General features: G+C 35.7%; 2 protein-coding genes across 8 annotated transcripts; both read right to left on the bottom strand.

Moving 5' to 3' along the window:
• Positions 1-13: 13 nt before the first annotated feature.
• LOC137733652 (spermine synthase-like) lies at positions 14-4,946 on the bottom strand. Of its 7 annotated transcripts, none has more exons than XM_068472793.1 (12): positions 4,779-4,938; positions 4,679-4,748; positions 3,267-3,487; positions 3,131-3,175; positions 2,526-2,602; positions 2,304-2,426; positions 1,453-1,557; positions 1,298-1,370; positions 1,136-1,207; positions 664-859; positions 372-501; positions 14-265 (listed from the first exon to the last, which is right to left on the bottom strand). In XM_068472793.1, the coding sequence occupies exons 3-12, from the start codon at positions 3,454-3,456 to the stop codon at positions 167-169; spliced, it is 1,110 nt and encodes a 369-aa protein (XP_068328894.1). In that variant the 5' UTR covers positions 3,457-3,487; positions 4,679-4,748; positions 4,779-4,938; the 3' UTR covers positions 14-166. The 7 variants fall into 7 exon arrangements, with proteins under 7 accessions (XP_068328894.1, XP_068328893.1, XP_068328897.1 ...); XM_068472792.1 differs by having other exon boundaries at positions 4,679-4,744; XM_068472796.1 differs by lacking the exon at positions 4,679-4,748 and adding an exon at positions 4,126-4,206 and having other exon boundaries at positions 4,799-4,937.
• Positions 4,947-10,938: 5,992 nt separating this feature from the next.
• LOC137734147 (protein phosphatase 2C 51-like) lies at positions 10,939-14,434 on the bottom strand. The gene is made up of 3 exons (XM_068473442.1): positions 13,016-14,434; positions 11,887-11,992; positions 10,939-11,412 (listed from the first exon to the last, which is right to left on the bottom strand). Exons 1-3 carry the CDS (start codon positions 13,817-13,819, stop codon positions 11,096-11,098), a joined length of 1,227 nt encoding a protein of 408 aa, XP_068329543.1. The 5' UTR covers positions 13,820-14,434; the 3' UTR covers positions 10,939-11,095.
• Between the last annotated feature and the right edge of the window lie 4,231 nt (positions 14,435-18,665).

The raw sequence follows: 18,665 nt of genomic DNA, 5'->3' as shown, positions 1-18,665 counted from the left end.
GGATACATAATTATTTGATCGCCATAGTAAAATTTCCAATAACATTAATGTCAAATGTCCATATCATCCACAATTATTGAAATCCAACCAATGCCTCTAAAGGAAGAGCTTACCTATTTTCTAGTTTTCCATTTGCTACTCAAGCAACCGTTGTCTCTCCTAATAACTACTTCTCGCCGATTTGTCCTGCCGGCGTTGAAGATTCACGTAGCGCACTCACCTCCCTTCTCAAGAAAGCAGGCAACGCAAAGGCAGCTGAGTGCATCTGCCAAACAAACAATTATTTTGCTTTACAAGTATATCTAAAGCAAACGAAAAGGATGCAAATACAGCAGATTGCTATGTAAGCTGAATCAGAAAATGACTCCTACCTCGGAGTTATAGAACTTGAGTTCTCTCTTATGTTTGAGAGCTCCTTCTAACTTCTCAATAGAATTGACGGGGTTTTTGAAATCAACGGGAGGCCCGGCTGTCGAGCACAACAGAAAACCTATCACCCCACTGCATGACAAGTAATCTCACAAGTAAGAATGATTTCATTATATCAATACAACTTCACACGGAAGCTCAAGACTTCTTTTCTATGCTAAAAACTTGTAAATATATGTAAAGGTTGAGAGTGAGAGAGTAGATTAATGCGAGGAAAGGAAACTGCAGTGTTACCTTGGATACGTGGGAACACTCGCCCAAGCATATTCGACAGACCCCTTGAATGTTTGATGGCAAACAGAGATCATATCTTGAATAAGATGTGTATGGAGCCACATGCTCTCTGCCATGTTACAGAGAACACCACCAGGCCTTAATGCTCTAGCTATTGTCTCAAAAAATGGCTTCTCTACAAGCTCTTGGGCGGGACCTGCATCCAAAGGAAACCGTACATTTAAGCACTAGATTTTAGAAACCTTGTTATGAAAAGTCTTTACATTGCATATCGAGATCAAGCAAGGGAGATACGGAGGAGGGGGGCACAGAAAAGAAAGTAACCAGAAACAAACATGTCATCTGTAATATTTATACGAAAACCACAGCAGACAAAGACATCTTTAGATGCTCACAAATCAATTCAACAATAGTTTGAAGTCAGCCAGCCAATAAGTGCACGGCAAAACTATTGTAAAAATAAAAAACATACCAACAGGGTCTGACGAATCAACAATTACAGCATCATACTTCCCTTCAGGTGCAAGCCTTAAGAATTCAGTAGCTGTCATGGATTCAAAATGAGATATAATCCAAATACAAAGTCAATTTGACATTAACAATTTAATCAACAAATAGTAAGTATTAAACCTACCATCAGCGATGTGAAGGTGGACGCGAGGGTCCTGAAATCCAACAGCTAACTGAGGAAAAAACTTCTTGGACACCTACAAAAAGCCAAACAAAAGAAATTAGTTAGTCATCTCATATTCTTAACATAAAATACATGGAGGACCTTACACCACTTACATCAATAACCATCTTATCTATCTCACATATATCAATATGCTCAACAGAAGGATGGCAAGATACCTCCCTAAGAACCGCACCATCACCACCGCCAACAACCAGAACCTGCACAAAAAATCATATAAGGCGATATAAGAAGACAAAAACAAATATATGAAGGCAAAATGCTTCTCATTTCCAGCACAAAAGTAAATCAAACTGCAATCACCAGGCTGTAACCAAGTCAAATTATTATAAGGATGTGGGTTTTGAATTCATACTAACACTATTTCACATTCGATGCCCTATTCTTTGCCGAACAAGGAAACTGGTTCACAGAGCAAATGGTCATCTACAGGATAACTGCTGCCAAATCCACTCGCAGTGTGACAGAGTAATACCATTGTGCAGATATGGCTACAAAATCATTGCATCCAAGTCCAGCCAACATGAGGTAGATAGCTACAATTTTAAGAGCTAAACACTATATCTGATGCCTGGCTCATAAGTCATAATTAACAAGGGATCCCAAAATGTATAGATAACCTTTACAATTCATAGTAAGGTCAGCAACATGACCATGAGCTCACCTATTCGGGTTCAGTTGACCATTACCATCTTAAGCTTCCCATACAATACCCACTGAAACTACTGAATAACACCAGAACATGCAAAAGAAAAGTGCATGAAGAACATTCAAACTCTATTCAAATCCCAGATAAATTACTTTACTTTTGGAAATAAACGCTAAAAATTGATCTTAATCTAGTTATACGATCTATTCTCATGGTCATGGGTGATTGTTTGATCAAGAGATTCAGACCTTAAACACGCACAACAAAAAACACAAGGGATGGATCATGTAAAATTACTGTCTTGGGGGAGGTAATTGAACAAAGAGGTAGATGTGCTATCATCTCCTGGTATGCACATTCATCTTTCTCACTCAGCTGGACAAGGCCATCAAGAACAAGCACTTTTCCATATATTGAGGACTGCATATAAAGGAATTCACGTCATAAATAAGAATAAAAGAAGGAACACAAGGTAGATAAACAACCAAATTCAACTGTCTTAACACAAAAATGACCAACCTCAAACACCAAAATCTCTTGGAACTCTGATTTTCCCCTATACAGAATATTTTCTACTTTCAGTGAATGAGCTTCACCTGAAAAAATAATAATAATAATAATAAAAACAAAAATGAAAACCATCAAACACAACTAGATGCACGGAAACTATTTCAAGTTAGAGGTGCGAAATTTCAAAAAGGAGTATTTTTATTGGAAGCGAAAAAGTTTAAAGAAGCACTACTTTAAATGGTGAGAAAAAGAAAGAAGAAGACAACAATTACCAAAAGCTTCAACAAGTTACCAAATGAAATTCAGACCATGGAGTTGCCAATACAAGATATCGATGAAACGAAAATAGCTACTCCGTTCCTTTTATCTTTCCTCATTACATGAAAACATTGTAAATTTGACAAAGGGTTCCTCTAATGGACAAGTTTTCCTAAAGTAATACTGAGAATGAAAGATCACAAAATAAGCAAGAGTATCATGACCAGCAATAAAACTTAGCAACCTCAGTCAAGAACACAATAAAGGGATACGTCAAAAATGAAACATGCGTTGTGTGGTATATAAAGAAACTACAATTGTGAACATGAAATGTGTGGATGCGTACAAGCGCATACCTGGCCACATCGGGTTGTTGAAATAAAGCTTTTTACAAGCCTTCTCTGCAATTACAAAAAATAAAAGAAAGTTTCAAATTATACAAACAACCAACAAGAAGTCCATTTACAAAGGTGAAAAATCATAGATAATGACCAGAGCGAGACTGGGATTCTGAGAACCACCCAGAAACAACAGTAGGGTGACATTTTGCCTCCGGCTCAGGGATAGAAGCCCTAGCCTTCAAGCAACAAGAAGGGATGGCCTTCTCCGAACCACTCCCGTTACTCGCCTTCCCATCCATAGTCTTCTGGCATTCCAAACCTCTTCCTGCGCCTCCCTCCATATATTATCTTTTTCTTATCCGTCTCCAGTCTCTAACAATCAATACATACTCATAAGTAACATATAGCGGAAAAAACACATTCGCAATGAAAACCATCTTCAAGAATTAAAAAAGGATTCTTCTGTCACAGCACAAACGCACTCATGTTGCACAAAGTTAAAGCATCTGTCTTGAACAATCAGATTAAAACAAACAATGTTAAAACAAATGGCATACCAGAAGAACTATCACAAAAACTATTCCAAGCTTAAAGGGTTTAAGCTAAAGCATCAGGAATTAAAAAAATGTAAAGTTTAAAACTTTTTGTTTAAGTAAGCTTGATTTGCACATAGAATCTTCCTATCAAAGCAGAAAGGATTTGACTTAAGTCAACATCCACAATCAATGCAAGATCTTTTCCAAACTAAATCACATCACAAAATTCACAGCACAAGCTATTAATCTACTAATTAAATCATGAATTTCTATCACACACCACCACAAAGAACGAAAGAATCATCTGAAGCTATTTAATTTATGTACTGGGTCCCAAATAATTTTTTTATTACCACGAAGCCTTGGCGGAAAACCGAGAGTAGTGCGTTCTAGATTCATACAGCCAACTCCAGACTCTATTGCATTAAAAAAGAACTAAATTTCTGAATAGTACCAGACTAGTTCCAGCATTACCTCAGCAACCACTACCACAACTTATTATTTTTAAATTTTCCAGTCAAACGCCGCAGAGTAAAGTCCTAACCACCGTCAGACCTAACACCGAATAAAGAAAAGTATTACCCACCCAGAGAATCCCAAAAACACTTCAGAAATCTGGTCCTCTGTACCAACAAGTACCAAAAGCAAAAGAAGGGAAATTAAAAGATAAATGAATTAAATTGATAATTCATTGTTGTTTTCTCTCCTGAAATTCTGTTTGGCTGCTGAGAAACCTTTCGAGCAAAAGGAAAAAAAGACCTACGTTTCATTTGTTTCAGCAATCAACAGAAAGTAAAAGTTTTTTTCCATTTCTCGGCCACAACTTTCCCGGGAAACAACAAAAGCCTAGGGTTTTAAGCCATTAGCAAAAGAGGGTTCCCAAAAGCGAAGGCCGAGAGGGTGAGAATATCACTCTGCTTATACAAAATTAGGAAAACTAATCAAAAAATAAAAAATGGGAAACCCACATTTTTCTACAAAACTTGCAGAGCGGCAGAGATTAAATAGAAAGAATGAGGGAACGTACAGCAGGTCGTTGAGACGTAGAGAGAGATGCAGAAACCAGAGATATATATTTAGAGAGAGAGAGAGAGAGAGAGAGAGAGAGAGAGAGAGAGAGAGAGAGAACGAGAAGGGTTGGTCTTGCCTGGGGTTGATCACAAATTGGGTGTTCGTGACGATTCAAGTGAGCGGGAAACGAAAATTAGCACAAACTGTTTTTATAGCCACTCGCACTCTCGCTCTCTCTCTCAGAAATCTGTCGATAAATCTTTGCTCTGCCTCCTTCTGGTTCTCACTGCTAACTTCGGTGTGCACGAGGACGCCGACAGAGACCAAGTATTTATAGTACTTTTTCTTTATTATTCTTTAAAAAAATATTATTTTTGTTTTTTGAAATTACAAAATTTGCAGGTGATGCTTCCATGTGTCGTATGTGGTACGTAAAGAACTTTAACTTAAAAAAATTGTGTTCGAATTACAATCATAGACTTTTTTTACTTATGATTAAAACTGTTAATATTATGAATTGCTCTATAAAGATGAATAAAAAATAAAGTTATTTAGTCGACTTATTATAGTAAATACATAAACAATTCATAATGCTTCTGCCAATTTTATTCTTATGTTTAAAACAATTCAACCACCAAATGGCCTAATTTTAATCGATTTTTTACAAATGCTATCTTTATGAAGCTATATATAATATGAACAGTTTTTATCATAAGAGAAATGCCTACTCTTCAAGTAGCGAAATAGTATTCATACAAAAATATAATCTCTCTAATATTTTCAATGTTATAATACAAATCTAACAATTCAAATCGTTTATTATTAAATTTACTATTTCAATATCATAAAATCGAAAATCGTATCTTCATCAATATGTATCAAATATACGAAGAATCCATTTATAAGAATCTTAATCATCTTTTTTGGCCTCTCAATCTGGACTAGGGACCTTATGTCCTTTGTAAGGTTTGTTTAACTTTTCAGAGTTTATCTGCAACTTTCTAACATGTGACGTTTCTTCAAATCCTCCCAATTTAACCTTCAACAAGTTTAGCTTAGTTTCAACTTTCAAGTCCTATTTCTTACGCGGTCGGTGTGAGGAGTGAAAACGTCAAGTTCGGTTTTGAACATACTACCAAATTCACACAAAATCTTTCTTTCATCATGTGGTTCTGGTGTCGACTGAAGGAAATGATTTAGTATGGAGATCGGCGTGAGTTTTACTAAAAAGTTAAATAGTCGATTAATTTAGTACGTAGATGGAGTTTTACCTCAGTAGCGAAAGATAATATTGATTAATATATATTGGTACGGATTCGATCCCTTTTGATTCTCTTTTCCTTTAATATTTAATAATTTAACTCACTAAATGTCCAAAAAAATGAAAATATACAAAAGGATGTCCAAATAAATGTAATTAATTTTTGTTGTGATCTTTTTTTTATTTTTTGAACACACGATGTTATCTACACAAAGAGGGAAGGGGAGTAGGCTTAGCCTCACAATGTCCTAGCAATAATATGCCTCACAATGTCCTAGCAATAATATGGTACAAATTCGCTTTTGGCGAGAATTGAACCTAAGACCTCTCACTTACTAGTGAAGAGGAATATTACTAGACTGTAATACTAAGTGACAATTTGTGTTGCGATCTTTAAAAGACGATTAAGAACTAAACAATTTAGACTACAAAGTTTGTACATTGAAAAACATTGGTCGCAACTAGTTGAACAACAATCGCAGTTATATAATGAAGCTAGAATTGCACATATGAGAAATGTTAAGGAGACTCTCTTATAAATGAGACTCTCCATGGACTCTCTGCAACTTCATGTTTTTGGCATAATGTTGGTATGAAAATTAACGTTAAACTGTGAGGTAAGAGGGTTCATAGAGAGTAATCTCCTTAGCATTTCTCTTGCATATATATTTTGGCACATCATAGCCATTTTATCCAATTTTATTGAAACGACAGAGCGGGAAAATAGGTCAAATCGTGATTCTCGTTACTCACAAATGGCTAAATTTTGTGCGCTAATTCTCATTTGATTAGCGAATGATGTTGATTGTTCATTGACTAATCACGTTTTTCCTCTCGTGGAATGTCATAATCTTATCTTTCCCACACGTAATTTTCTCAAATTTTTTAGTGATAAATCATAAAACTGTACCTTTTTTTTTTAAATCAAAACAATACTTAATTATAGGGTAAAAGATATTGGTGGACAACATGTTGCTCTTGCATAATTTGCTAAGTTTGGTCTTCTTTTCCTCTAATTTGACAAAGTGCTTAGTTACACCACAAGTTGCTCAATCGTGTGCGTGTTGCATAATAACAAAAATATTGATCATCTGCCCTCTTATTAGTTAGAAGTTAGATTTAATGGTAGTTAGCAATTGTTTTATACATAATTAGGATTTCTTTATGCATGGCGTCAAGTCTTTTGTTAAAGAGATAAGTGTTGTGCAAATCTCATTATTGACATTGTTGGTTGTTTTACTGTTTAAAGCATCATTTAAGAGCTTTGATATTGGTTTTCTACATATTAGATTGGTTAATCACCTCAGTTAATAAAGGCTCGTTTGATACCTATTTCGTTTTTAATTTTTAATTTTCACTGTTTAAAAAGCTGAAAATTGAAACCTTTCTTAGTAACTAATTTCATTTTTCTAATTTTAAAAAATAAAAATAAAAACTAAAACCGAAAAGTGAAATCCTCAAGGCCAAATTTTGAAAACTCAAGAAATAGTGAAACTGAAGACGACATAATTATCAAGCAGCCCTAAGTAGATCAACATTGAACAACATTGAGGTTTTTTTTTTTTTTTTTGACAAACGATAGTGTCTACACTAAAGAAGAGAGAAGTGAGTCTCACAATAAACTAGCAATAATGTGGTTTAATTTCGCATTTGGCAAGAATCAAACCTAAAACTTCTCTTACAAGTAAAGAGGAATACCACATAAATCGTAATACTAAGTGGCTTGAGCAACATTGAGTTGAAAAAGTTTTGTATGTGTATAATTTACGTATAAATAAACTTGTGGTTCATGCTGAACATTATCGTTCGAGTCTGGAAACATCGAGAGAGAGATATTTCTCCATTCAATCTTCCATCATGTATGTTAAACAGCGTCCACGTGAATATCTAATTAAATTTGTCGGCACTGAGGATTCTAGCTAGCTTTTGATTCATCCATTCTTGTCTCGCTATACTGTCGGTTCCTTCAATCAGTGCCTAAAATCAAAAGGAAACCAACAACGTACGGACTTCAGCAATTATATAAATAGAGGACAGCATTATTTTTGCATGCATGTGAAACTTATCACAGACTTCACAGTTTATTGTAATAGTCTGTGCACTGCTAAATCTGTATATCTTACTGTGTACTCACCAAGCACCAGGCATTTTTCCATTCCTACATTTAGTCAATTATCAAATATTTTGAGCAATTCATCTTAATTAACAATACTTTTACTTCTATCTTCGGGTTTAGGGTATACCAAGATTTATTGTTTTTGGTAGCAAAAATAATGTACGATAACCTGGTGGGTACATTTTTGCTCGTGGTCAAATAATAGTAATGCTCATCACTATGGGTGGAGCTACCTTGGCTTAGGGGGTGGATGCCTCCACTCATTTTTTGTGAAAATGTGTACTTTTCTAGTTGCTTGTGACATTAGCATCAACTTTTTTTATGTGCTACTATCATCGTTGAAAGAGCATTTTCAGCGGTGAAATTTCTGAAGATCGATTGAGAAATTGGATGGGAAATCAATGGATGAAAGATAATATGGTTATTTTTATAGAGAGACATATTTGAAGGTATAGGTAATGAATTTGTCATGCAATGCTTTCAAAACATGAAACGCGTCGAGAAATGTTGTAATATGTTGTATGAAAAACCTTATGGATTAATATATAAGTATTTCGTTTTGTATATTCTTGAGCTTTTTAATTTGTGAGTGTTGTTTGAGGATGCCCCCATTCATGTAGACATTTGACTTCATCCCTACTTACCAACCTACTTATTACCATTTGATGAGGTTAAATTTTGAAATTTGTGTCGATCCACTACATGAATCTCAAAAGTTAAACTCATCTAACGATAATAAATAAGATAGAGAACATCATTATCACTTGAGGGTGATAAGTAATAATAAAGTAATTAGATATGCACACAACTCCTTAATTGACAAACAATTAGTAGCTTTTTGCTCGCTTTTCTTATAGTGGGTGCTACTGCTAAGGGTATATATATAAACCAAAAACGAAGAAACTTCTTGTGCTTTTTACTTTGGTACGTACTACAGGACCATTGGTTTGAGGTGGAAAGACACTAGGGTTTCATAAAAAAAAAGAGAAAAAAAAACACTAAAAATGGTGGTGCTTGGTTGTTTGTTATTTAAAGTATTTCTGTCAAATTTTTACTGGTCTCTTTCACAATCAGATCCAATTCGGATACACGTTTCTCTTTTTGAAATATGTCCTTGTCATTTAGGGTTTCTAGTCCATTTACAACGTGCAATGGTGGTTGGATATAGCCATCAGCCTAAATGATAAGCTTTCTCGCTTTTATTGATTAAGCAGGATGTATATAGATATGGGGGATAAGCTACATTTTCATCGGCAAATTAAGCAAAAGATGAGTCACTCTTTCAACATGTGTATTAAGAATCAAGAAAAACACCTATCGAAATCATACCAAAGAATGATAAATAAAGATGTCATTGCAAAGTACAAAAGTAATTTTAACGCTATGCGTACATCTTTTTTCTTCATATGTTACGATTGATACCAAATCTTGCACCATCTCTTAAAGAGACTTTGGAGCACTGGAGTTCTCTCTAACAGAACTGATTCTCGGTGACAATATACTCGTAGTATAAAAGTCTTTGTCAAAGTATGACCAATACTAAGTACAACGGACTTTAATAAACCATTAAAGAATGGCAACCACAAATCCATGACATCCCGTCCTCATACGTCGAGAATAAATTACAACATCAAAGGCTTCCATTGATTACGTGATTACCACTCATCAACCTTCTTACATACAATTGATGTGGCAACTCTAAAGTCTTGACTCTTGATATGGGATCGGTAATTTTCTAATCACCAAGTAATTTATTAGATAAGGATGTGGGAAAGATGACTAGAAAAGGTTTTCAAGTAACACGCGGCATAATATTTAAATGAGTGCAGAACATTAGGTAGATAAAGGACAATATTTTCCGGTGGATGCCGTAGTAGAGTAGAAAAAGGTGTTTATGCACTTCTTAATATATAAAAAAGGGTGTGCATATTGTTATGTTAAACAAGCATGCACGTAAAGTTAAATCGTAAGTTCATAAAATAAAGAAGGAAATCATTATTCCCTAATCACGAAATGCTTCTTCTTTTCAAAAGGTTGGGGAGTTTGGTTTCTCTCACATCTCATGATCATACCCAAAGTTGATATTTCATATGGGAATTAACTTGGCTCCTCAATGAATGAGGAGAAGTTCCTCCTTAAATTATTATGTACGTAGCTGATTTACAATACTTTATGTTTATGATCGAAAGCGTTCATATTACAAATCATTATACAAAGACCATCTCTGCAATTAATTAAATATGAGATTGTATAAATCATGAAACTATATAAAAACATACGAACGAATTTGATAAATGAATTAAAAATGGTATATCTATTTACTACAACTAATTAACTAAAAACCTTGATTTTTTGTTAAAGTAATCTTTATAGAATAATTTATAATATGAACTGTTCTTATCATAAGTACAAAATTTTATAAACCGTTCACTTAATGAATTGAAGAGAAACTCCTACTCAATCTTGAGGAGCCAAGCCTCTCTATTTCATATATATTTGTAGTTACTATTCAATTGAGCATCTTTATTTATCAACAATCTGTTGGTGGATAAAAGGACTACACCCTATCTGAAAATTGCACTTCCCCTATAAACCCCAAAAATAAAAAGTAGATGGAACTTGATGACCTCGGTTGTGAAAAGCAACCATACTTACTAATACACTTCAATGCGACTTCAATCCCTCTCTTTCTTTACAACTTAATCTGCTAACGATATCACTTGTCCAGAAAAAACCAAAAAAAAGATAAAACTAACCTAAGCCATTGTAAATTGCCCTTTATTAGGATGTACCAAAGGGCTTATATATACTCTCTTATTACCCCCATTAATTTAAACAGCACAGATTCTACGATTCTAACACAAATGAATTAGTATCGGAATAATGAAACAGCCAAGAATGATCGACACACATACATATATAAGCTTCAATTACCCAATTAACAAAGGAATTATGTAACTTCAAATTCGAATGTGTAAAGGGGTAAAGAATAATATGAGTTAACTTATGAAAACAGTATATTTACTAAAAAAATAAAATGCATGCTGGCTAGCTGGCTAGCTGGTTTTTGTGAGGTCGACGACAATCACACTAATGTTATCTCTGCTTCCCCGAGCCATAGCTAGGTCAGCCAAGATTGCTGCTGCCTCAGATGTGCGACTCCGGACATTTAGGAGAACCCGATGTTCGTCATGAATGGAAACTCTCCTCATTCGGCCACGAAGACACTTCTTCACCACCTGACATGCTACGTCGTTTGACATAACATCCCACAGTCCATCGCTGGCAAGGATGAGGAATTCATCCTGGTCGGTTCGTTTGGTCACCGTCACCTCTGGTTTTGATATCACATATGGCCTCAGGTAATGGTCGCCTGCACCCCGAATTAATTTGAAAAATCACAAAATCAGTGAGGTGTACTAGCAAAGTTTCTATATTAATCCGATACTCTTGTGTATTTTGAAAATTAAAGCAAATTAGCAAGCGGCTCTTTACTACAATAATAGAAAAAAGTTGAACCTTTACATGACGGCGTGGTTTGAACCTTATTGATAGTTAATCTAACATCTAATCTAACATCTAATCTAACAAAATCAAATCTATCATTTGCCCAAAAAAAAAAAGCTAATTAACCTAATGCAGGTGAATGTTAATTTAGAACTGTTTAAGGGTGACATTGGTCATTCACTTGAATTAGGCTCTCTCGATTTGCTTTGTCTAATTAATAGCAAGGATATTATTTGGCCCGAGATACCTAGTGATTTTATTTGTAATGCCCTTATTGGGGATGGTTGTTAACTTATACAAGATTAGGGTTCATGTCCCGCTGTTTGTATAATGTACGTACCTATTGATCTGGAAGTGGCGAGCACACCGAGTACACGGTTTCCGTTCCAATTGATGACCCTTCCACCCGCAGCTTCAATTCTCTTCAACTCATCAACTCTGTCAGGCTTATATATGCACGTAGAAATTATGAAACGTTGTATGAACGGAAAAAAAATGTGTTCAGCTAGCGTAATAAGATTTTCGAGCAGCCATAAATGGTATTTGGTTAAACCTAATCATTTAACTTAATAATAAGGTACATAAGGCGTTAAAGAAGACTTGTATAGCTCAAACGATTAAGTTCATTCATTCTTGCATACGAAATCATGAGTTCAATTTCCTCCTTCGGCCAGTATTGTTGGATACAAACTACAGTGGACAAAGTTAATTCTCTTCCGATTGTTCCAAATACTAATTACTTAGGACTGGTTTGATATTGTTGTACTTTGAAAAAAAAACTATTTCTGCAATGATGTGAGAATAAGCAACTGTAAAATAAAACAACAGAGTGTTTGGTAAACTTTTTTTTTGTAAAAGTGCTTTTGAAAAAAAAAAAAAATAGTATTATAGTGTTTGCTAAACTTTTATGTAAACCAGATGTGAAAAAAAACCGATTTTTCAAAGCTGAGTTTTGCAGCTTCTTGTTTTTTATTTTTTTTCACCCAAAACTGTGAAAAAAAAGCTGAAGCTGAATGTTTACCAAACACAAAAACAGCTCTCAAGCTTTTTTTTATGCCAACTTTATTCAGAATCACATACCAAACCAACCAAACCAGGCCTTAGTCTAATGTTGTTCTTGCTACCTGCATCACATATTAACTACCCCTAATTTTTTCAACAATATATATTTTTGGAGTATATTTTCTGTCTTCCTTTTCAATTTTATAGCCAATATTATGCGATTTCCACTCAACAAGGTATCCTTATCCTATATATATGTAATGTGAATTTATAATAATTACAAAATCTGGAACAAATTGTTGGCATGTGTCACATATATTTGGGCCTAATTTGCCCACACTAATTAGGGTTTTTTTTTTTTTTTTTTTTTGTTGGATAGTTAGAATAATGCTTTGGAGGTGAGCTCATTCACAATCATTCGAAACGAAGTTAGAGAGATACATATATAACGTTTGTTAATTACGCACCTTATGATCATTGGACAAGGCCAAGGCAACACCCCCTCTTGACAAAACAGCCCTAGAATCACCACAATTGGCCACCACCACCTGCTCCTCCGTCACCACCGCCACCACCGCTGTCGCCCCAATCATCCTCGCGGCTGCAATATCCCTCACCTCCCCATCTATTTTACCAAAACACTCATCCATCACCGTCTCCCAATCAATGGCATCACCTTTGTCATCATTTTTACTTATAATCGCTTCCATTTCCACCGCCTCTGCCACCACCTCATGCATCCTCTCCCTACAAGCCCCGGCCACGTCGGGCCCACCGTGCCCGTCATACACCCCGTAAAAGTCAAATTTCCCAAACCCTACCTCCACTCTCACCGCATCTTCCATTTCCTTCCTCATCCCCTTCACAGATACGACGCCGTACCCTCCCCTCGCTTCCAAACCCTCACTATCCCTTTTCCGTCCTCCTTTATCTGATCCGGCCATGGACCCAGTAGACAACACGACTTCGTTTTCCGATGCCGAAAAAGACACCGACATCATCTCCATCGAAGCCCCAACATCTTTCTCTTGTTTCTTCAGCTCCAATGACTTAGGATCTTCTGGAGCATGTTTCTGGTCGTCGTCACCGGTGATCTTCACCTGGATATTCTTCGTATGACACGTGTACTTCAGTCGCCGGACTCCGAGTCTCTGTCGCCGAGCATTCTTGGTTTCGATGACGAAGCTCTGTCGTCTCATCTTTTCATTCATTCTACCGCCTGAAAGTGAAGGGCTACTTTTCTTCGAAGAAGGGCTTCTTTTCAATTGCATGAAAAAGCTGAGAGACGTAGACCAGCTTCTAATTTCAGCCGTTGATTATTTCTCCGCCGTCGGATGATCGCCAGGCGTGTTTATGCGGACCACTGGCTTGGAATTTTGAGAGAGACGTGGACGGTAGGATGCGATCCGGGACGCGTGGCGCGAAGGAGGTGCCGTTATTGATTCTTGATTGGCTACGAGATCTTTTGGTTCAGAAGGGGCCCACAGGAAAATGTGTACGTGGCGAGTGGTGAGGGGATGCGGTGGTGCCTCTCATTACTTTCTCGGGCGTTTCGGCTCGCTGACAAGAATGTTGACTTGTGAAAGACGTAGCAACACGTGTCGGATTTGGACCTCGTACTATGAGTTATTGACGATTGTCGTGTCTGGTTTTTATTGGTTCAAATACTTTTATTTATTCAGAACACGCACTCATCCATTGAAATTTCGAAAATTAACAGAACGGGGAGCAGTTCATTAGCAAGCACTCTTTTTTAACTTTTTATTCATTCTTCTTCAATTCAAAGAAATATGTAAAATATAAAAATAAATGTGTAAATAACATAATTATATAATAATATATGCAGATAGACACATAAATAATTTTGTATTATCGAAGCAAAATGTTATTGTGAAGATAAAATCGTTTTATGTAAATTTTTCATTATACTATGTGATTTCTGATTTTTTATTACTGTTATGTCGTAACTATAGTTTTGACAATGACTACAATGACTTAAAAACTCCAAGTACAAAGCACCTTAAAGTATACTAAAAAATCTCCAAAAATTTTGTTGTGTGAAAATAAATATAAAAAAAATCGAATTATTTTTCAAAGAATGAAAATAATCACATGGTATAAAAAGCTAAAATTGTGCAAGTCTGCAAATAACTTATAACTCAGTTAGTTGAGATTATTCATTCTTAAGGTCTCATGTTTGATTTCACCTCTTCATAATTTTGATGAATTAATGTAAATTATCTTACAGTTTGTCAAAAATAAAAATAAAAATTGTGCAGGCCTCTTCAACCCTTGGAGTAAAACCTAAATTTTTTGTTCAGAAAATTTAAGTTTTAACCCATAAATAGTTTTATGCTCCAACCCTTATGGCCTCAAATTTTAACCCCAAATTATTAAAAAATGAATTTAGGCTTTTTTTTTTAATTAACTTTAAAAAAAAATTATGTAGACTATCTTAAATTAATTTTACGAACATTTTAACCTAAAAATATTTAAATTCCGATAAATATTGAAAAACCACTAAACCAACACTATGAAACTCATTAAACATTATGAAAGAATATGAAATGCATGAAAGAATATGAAACACTGGTACGTACAAATGTTTTTGTAAGATGGTAAAGAAAAAAATTGGAAGAATTGTAGGAGAAAAGTGAATTTTGTGTGGATGTTTGAATAAATACATAGGTATTTGTAGAGTTTTTTTAGTGAAGTTTGAGTTAAATTATATTTTTAAATTATTTTAACCGTTGGATTTAAATTGGGGTCTTTATATCTTTCTTTTTTCCATTGGATTTGATTATATTAGATCTCAACAGTTTGATTCAATAAATTTATAAATATAAAACAAAAAAAATTTAAAGATGAATTTGGGCCGTTGGATTAGTCAACGGTCCAAAGATCCAAACCGTTGGATTAAATCAAAGAGTTGTTAGGCTCTCAATTCTTGCTGACAAGCCCTTCTATTTTGTAGACATGGCCACATGCATGGGACCTAGCATGTCTGGTTTGGAAAAGTTGGGGGGGAGGGCGGGGGTGTGTGCGGGGGGTGCGTGAGATTAAAACAGGCACGTCAAATCCCATGTAGGTGGCCTTTATTGGGCACGTTCAGTCGCACCAGTGGGGTTAAAACCTAAAAGCTAGCTGGTATTTGGCCCAACTCAGGCACGTCAAATCCCATGTAGGTGGCCTTTATTGGGCACGTTCAGTTGCACCAGTGGGGTTAAAACCTAAAAGCTAGCTGGTATTTGGCCCAATTTTGAGTTTTAACTCAAAATCAAATTTTAGACCAAGGGTTGAAGTGAAATGGGATGGGTTTAGAAGCCAAATTTTGAGACTTACTCCAAAGATTGGAGTTAGTCTGAACACCTTATAAGGACATGTTATGTTACATATATTGTTGAGAATTATACATAATAACGTGAGAACTAATAACCAATATAACAGAATTGCCACATGGCATTATCTAGAAGATGGGTTAGTTAATACAGGTAGAAGGGTACTGTTGTAATTAGTCCTTATGGGTATATAAGGAGTAATAGGGTTCTCATTTGATGTAAGAAAGCATTGTAAGAATTTCTGAAAGTATTAAAACATTCTCTCTTTCTTCCTCTCTATCTCTCCTCATCTTCTTCTTCGTTTCTGGTATCCTTCGTTGTTCACAGCTTCTCTGTGTTAATAAGAACGATGTTTAAACTAGTCAAATATAGAGCATGAAACACCTATTTTCAAAATAAAGCATGAAACACATATTTTACCATCTCATATTTTACAAGTATCCACAAGAGTATCGTGTCGGATTTAGAGAGTGAAATACCACGCATTGGATTGTACTAGGGCTTTCAACTTTGCTCTTATGCATTCGTGAAACACATGTACGAAAGAGAATTTTTGCTAAAGTTATGCTTTCCGTTTATAGAGTTTTCAATTGTTTATACAAACAGAGTGAAAAAATGACGTATCATAGCTTGGGTTGAACCGCGTGGAACATGTGGAAGTGCTGGTGTCGATAACATTTTCCCAACTAAAATTTGGCCATGTGAACATAAGTGCTTCTGTCTTAAGTATGGTACGACCGATCTGAATTCAATGAGATGACAAGAGGTGATCTCACTGGGCCATGCAGTTTAGGAAGGACCAAAACAACGATTTACAGTTACTTACGAGGAACCGACGAACTTGATCATATGTCGTGCATCCCATTTCAATGAGGCATGTTTGGCCTTCAGAAGAACCAAAAAAAAAAAAAAAAAAAAAAAAAAAAAAAAAAACCACTGAAACTCATCAGACTCGCAGACACGAGATATATATTGGATTAAAGTAAATTTGGTTCTAACTTGCTAAACCACTGAAACTCATCAGACTCGCAGACACGAAATATATATATTGGATTAAAGTAAATTTGGTTCTAATTTGCTAAATCGTTTTTTTTTTGTCAAATTGTTTTCAATAGATGGATTACATATCACATGCACTCATTCAACTTCTAATCAAAGTAATTAGGTTGGATCATATTAACTGTGATATGCAAAAGTTCTCTGTCCATGGCACACCCGTTTCTGCTAAAAAGGACAAAGAGTCGAAAATAAATTTTGCTCAGATGATGATATTGTTATATTATTAATGACATATTGATAGACAATCTGTACGCTACTTCCCCTCCTCCGGATTACAATGAAATGCGTGGTTTTTTCCCTACTTTCCAAGTTATCTTTTGAGATGGGAAGACAAAAATAGTACTGGCTGTGGTAGTTGGATGGTAGAGGCCTGGTGATTCACTGACTATAAAACTTGAGATGCACGGGTAAATCTAGCACTATTTTCTTCTTTTTTTTTGGTAAAGGAAGAAACATAATTTTTCTCCATACAAAAGAAATAGAGAGAACACAGAAAACAGAAATTACGTACAAATTGAGGGGAGGATGAGCAGAAGATTTTCCAGAAAAATGTGATGGCACGTGCATTAAAGTGTCACGTATGAACTATCACGATGGATAATTCCGACAGTTAAGGCAAGTAGCATTCATTTGAAGCCATACATCGATGCAATCTGCATGGAAGCAATGTTGGCATTTGAGGATGGTCTTCAATGTCTCCTTGGGCCTGTACGTGGACAAGCATATCGGGCACATGCTGTCGTCAGGCTTTGGTAAGCGCCGGCTTTCGCCAAGGACTATTTTTGGGTAAGCCCTCGAGCCCTGGCTTATCAAGGCGGTGGTGGGCTGCGGAGCCACTGCGGAATTAAACTCAGGAAGAGTTCTGCGCCCCTTTGTGAAAGAGTTGACCTTGCCAAAGACGCAACACAAAACCCCCCAAAACGCACAAGATTCCTGACACACCAACTCCAACAATAATAGCATAGCGTACGCTCCTTGGGATTCCTGATCGAATTAGCAATTCAGATTTAGATTAGATTAAGTTGTTGCAGATGAATAAGAGAAAGTGAAATATAGATTAGACACATGCATATGCAAACACAGCACCCACCATGTTGTGTTCGAGGAGTATTCAAGCTCGGTTGTATAGAAGTTGTTTTAGTCAACTAATTTAACTCAAATTATATACATATAATCGTAAATTTTGTTGATGGGTCGTAACTCATATCATAAGATAAAAAACTTGTGTAGTAGCATCACCCGCAGGAGATATTGGGGAGGTTTTCCACAGAAGTACGAGACGCTATGTTTTTGGTCCCTCTCAACCCTATATTAATTTTATTAATGTGAGAGTTATTCTAATCAAACAACCGTTAACAATTTTCTCGGAATATAATGCACTAAACAAACTTTCCTAATCAGACTGAATATGTCGAGTTTTAATTACAGGAGATATTACTAATCTAATCTACACTAAAAAAAAAAGAAGTCTGAACTTGAAACACAACTATAAGTCGAAAAGAAAGAATTAATCTAACCACAATCCACCACTTGCACATAATGTCGAGTTTATACAACCATTTCCCAACTCTTTGCGTGTATGGAGGTGTTGACGAAATAGGGTATAGACTTTAATTAACGGCTGGCTCTAATGGGAATAAGGTCAATCTAAACCGAAAGCTATGATGTTATGAACTTATGATTGCAGTGTGGAAAGCGTTGAACGCAGTTCCAGCAGAGG

Source organism: Pyrus communis, chromosome 5 (genome assembly GCF_963583255.1).
Source record: "Pyrus communis chromosome 5, drPyrComm1.1, whole genome shotgun sequence".
Taxonomy (NCBI): Eukaryota; Viridiplantae; Streptophyta; class Magnoliopsida; order Rosales; family Rosaceae; genus Pyrus; species Pyrus communis.
Note: the sequence above shows the minus strand (reverse complement) of the source record. Positions and strands in the feature narration are given on the sequence as shown.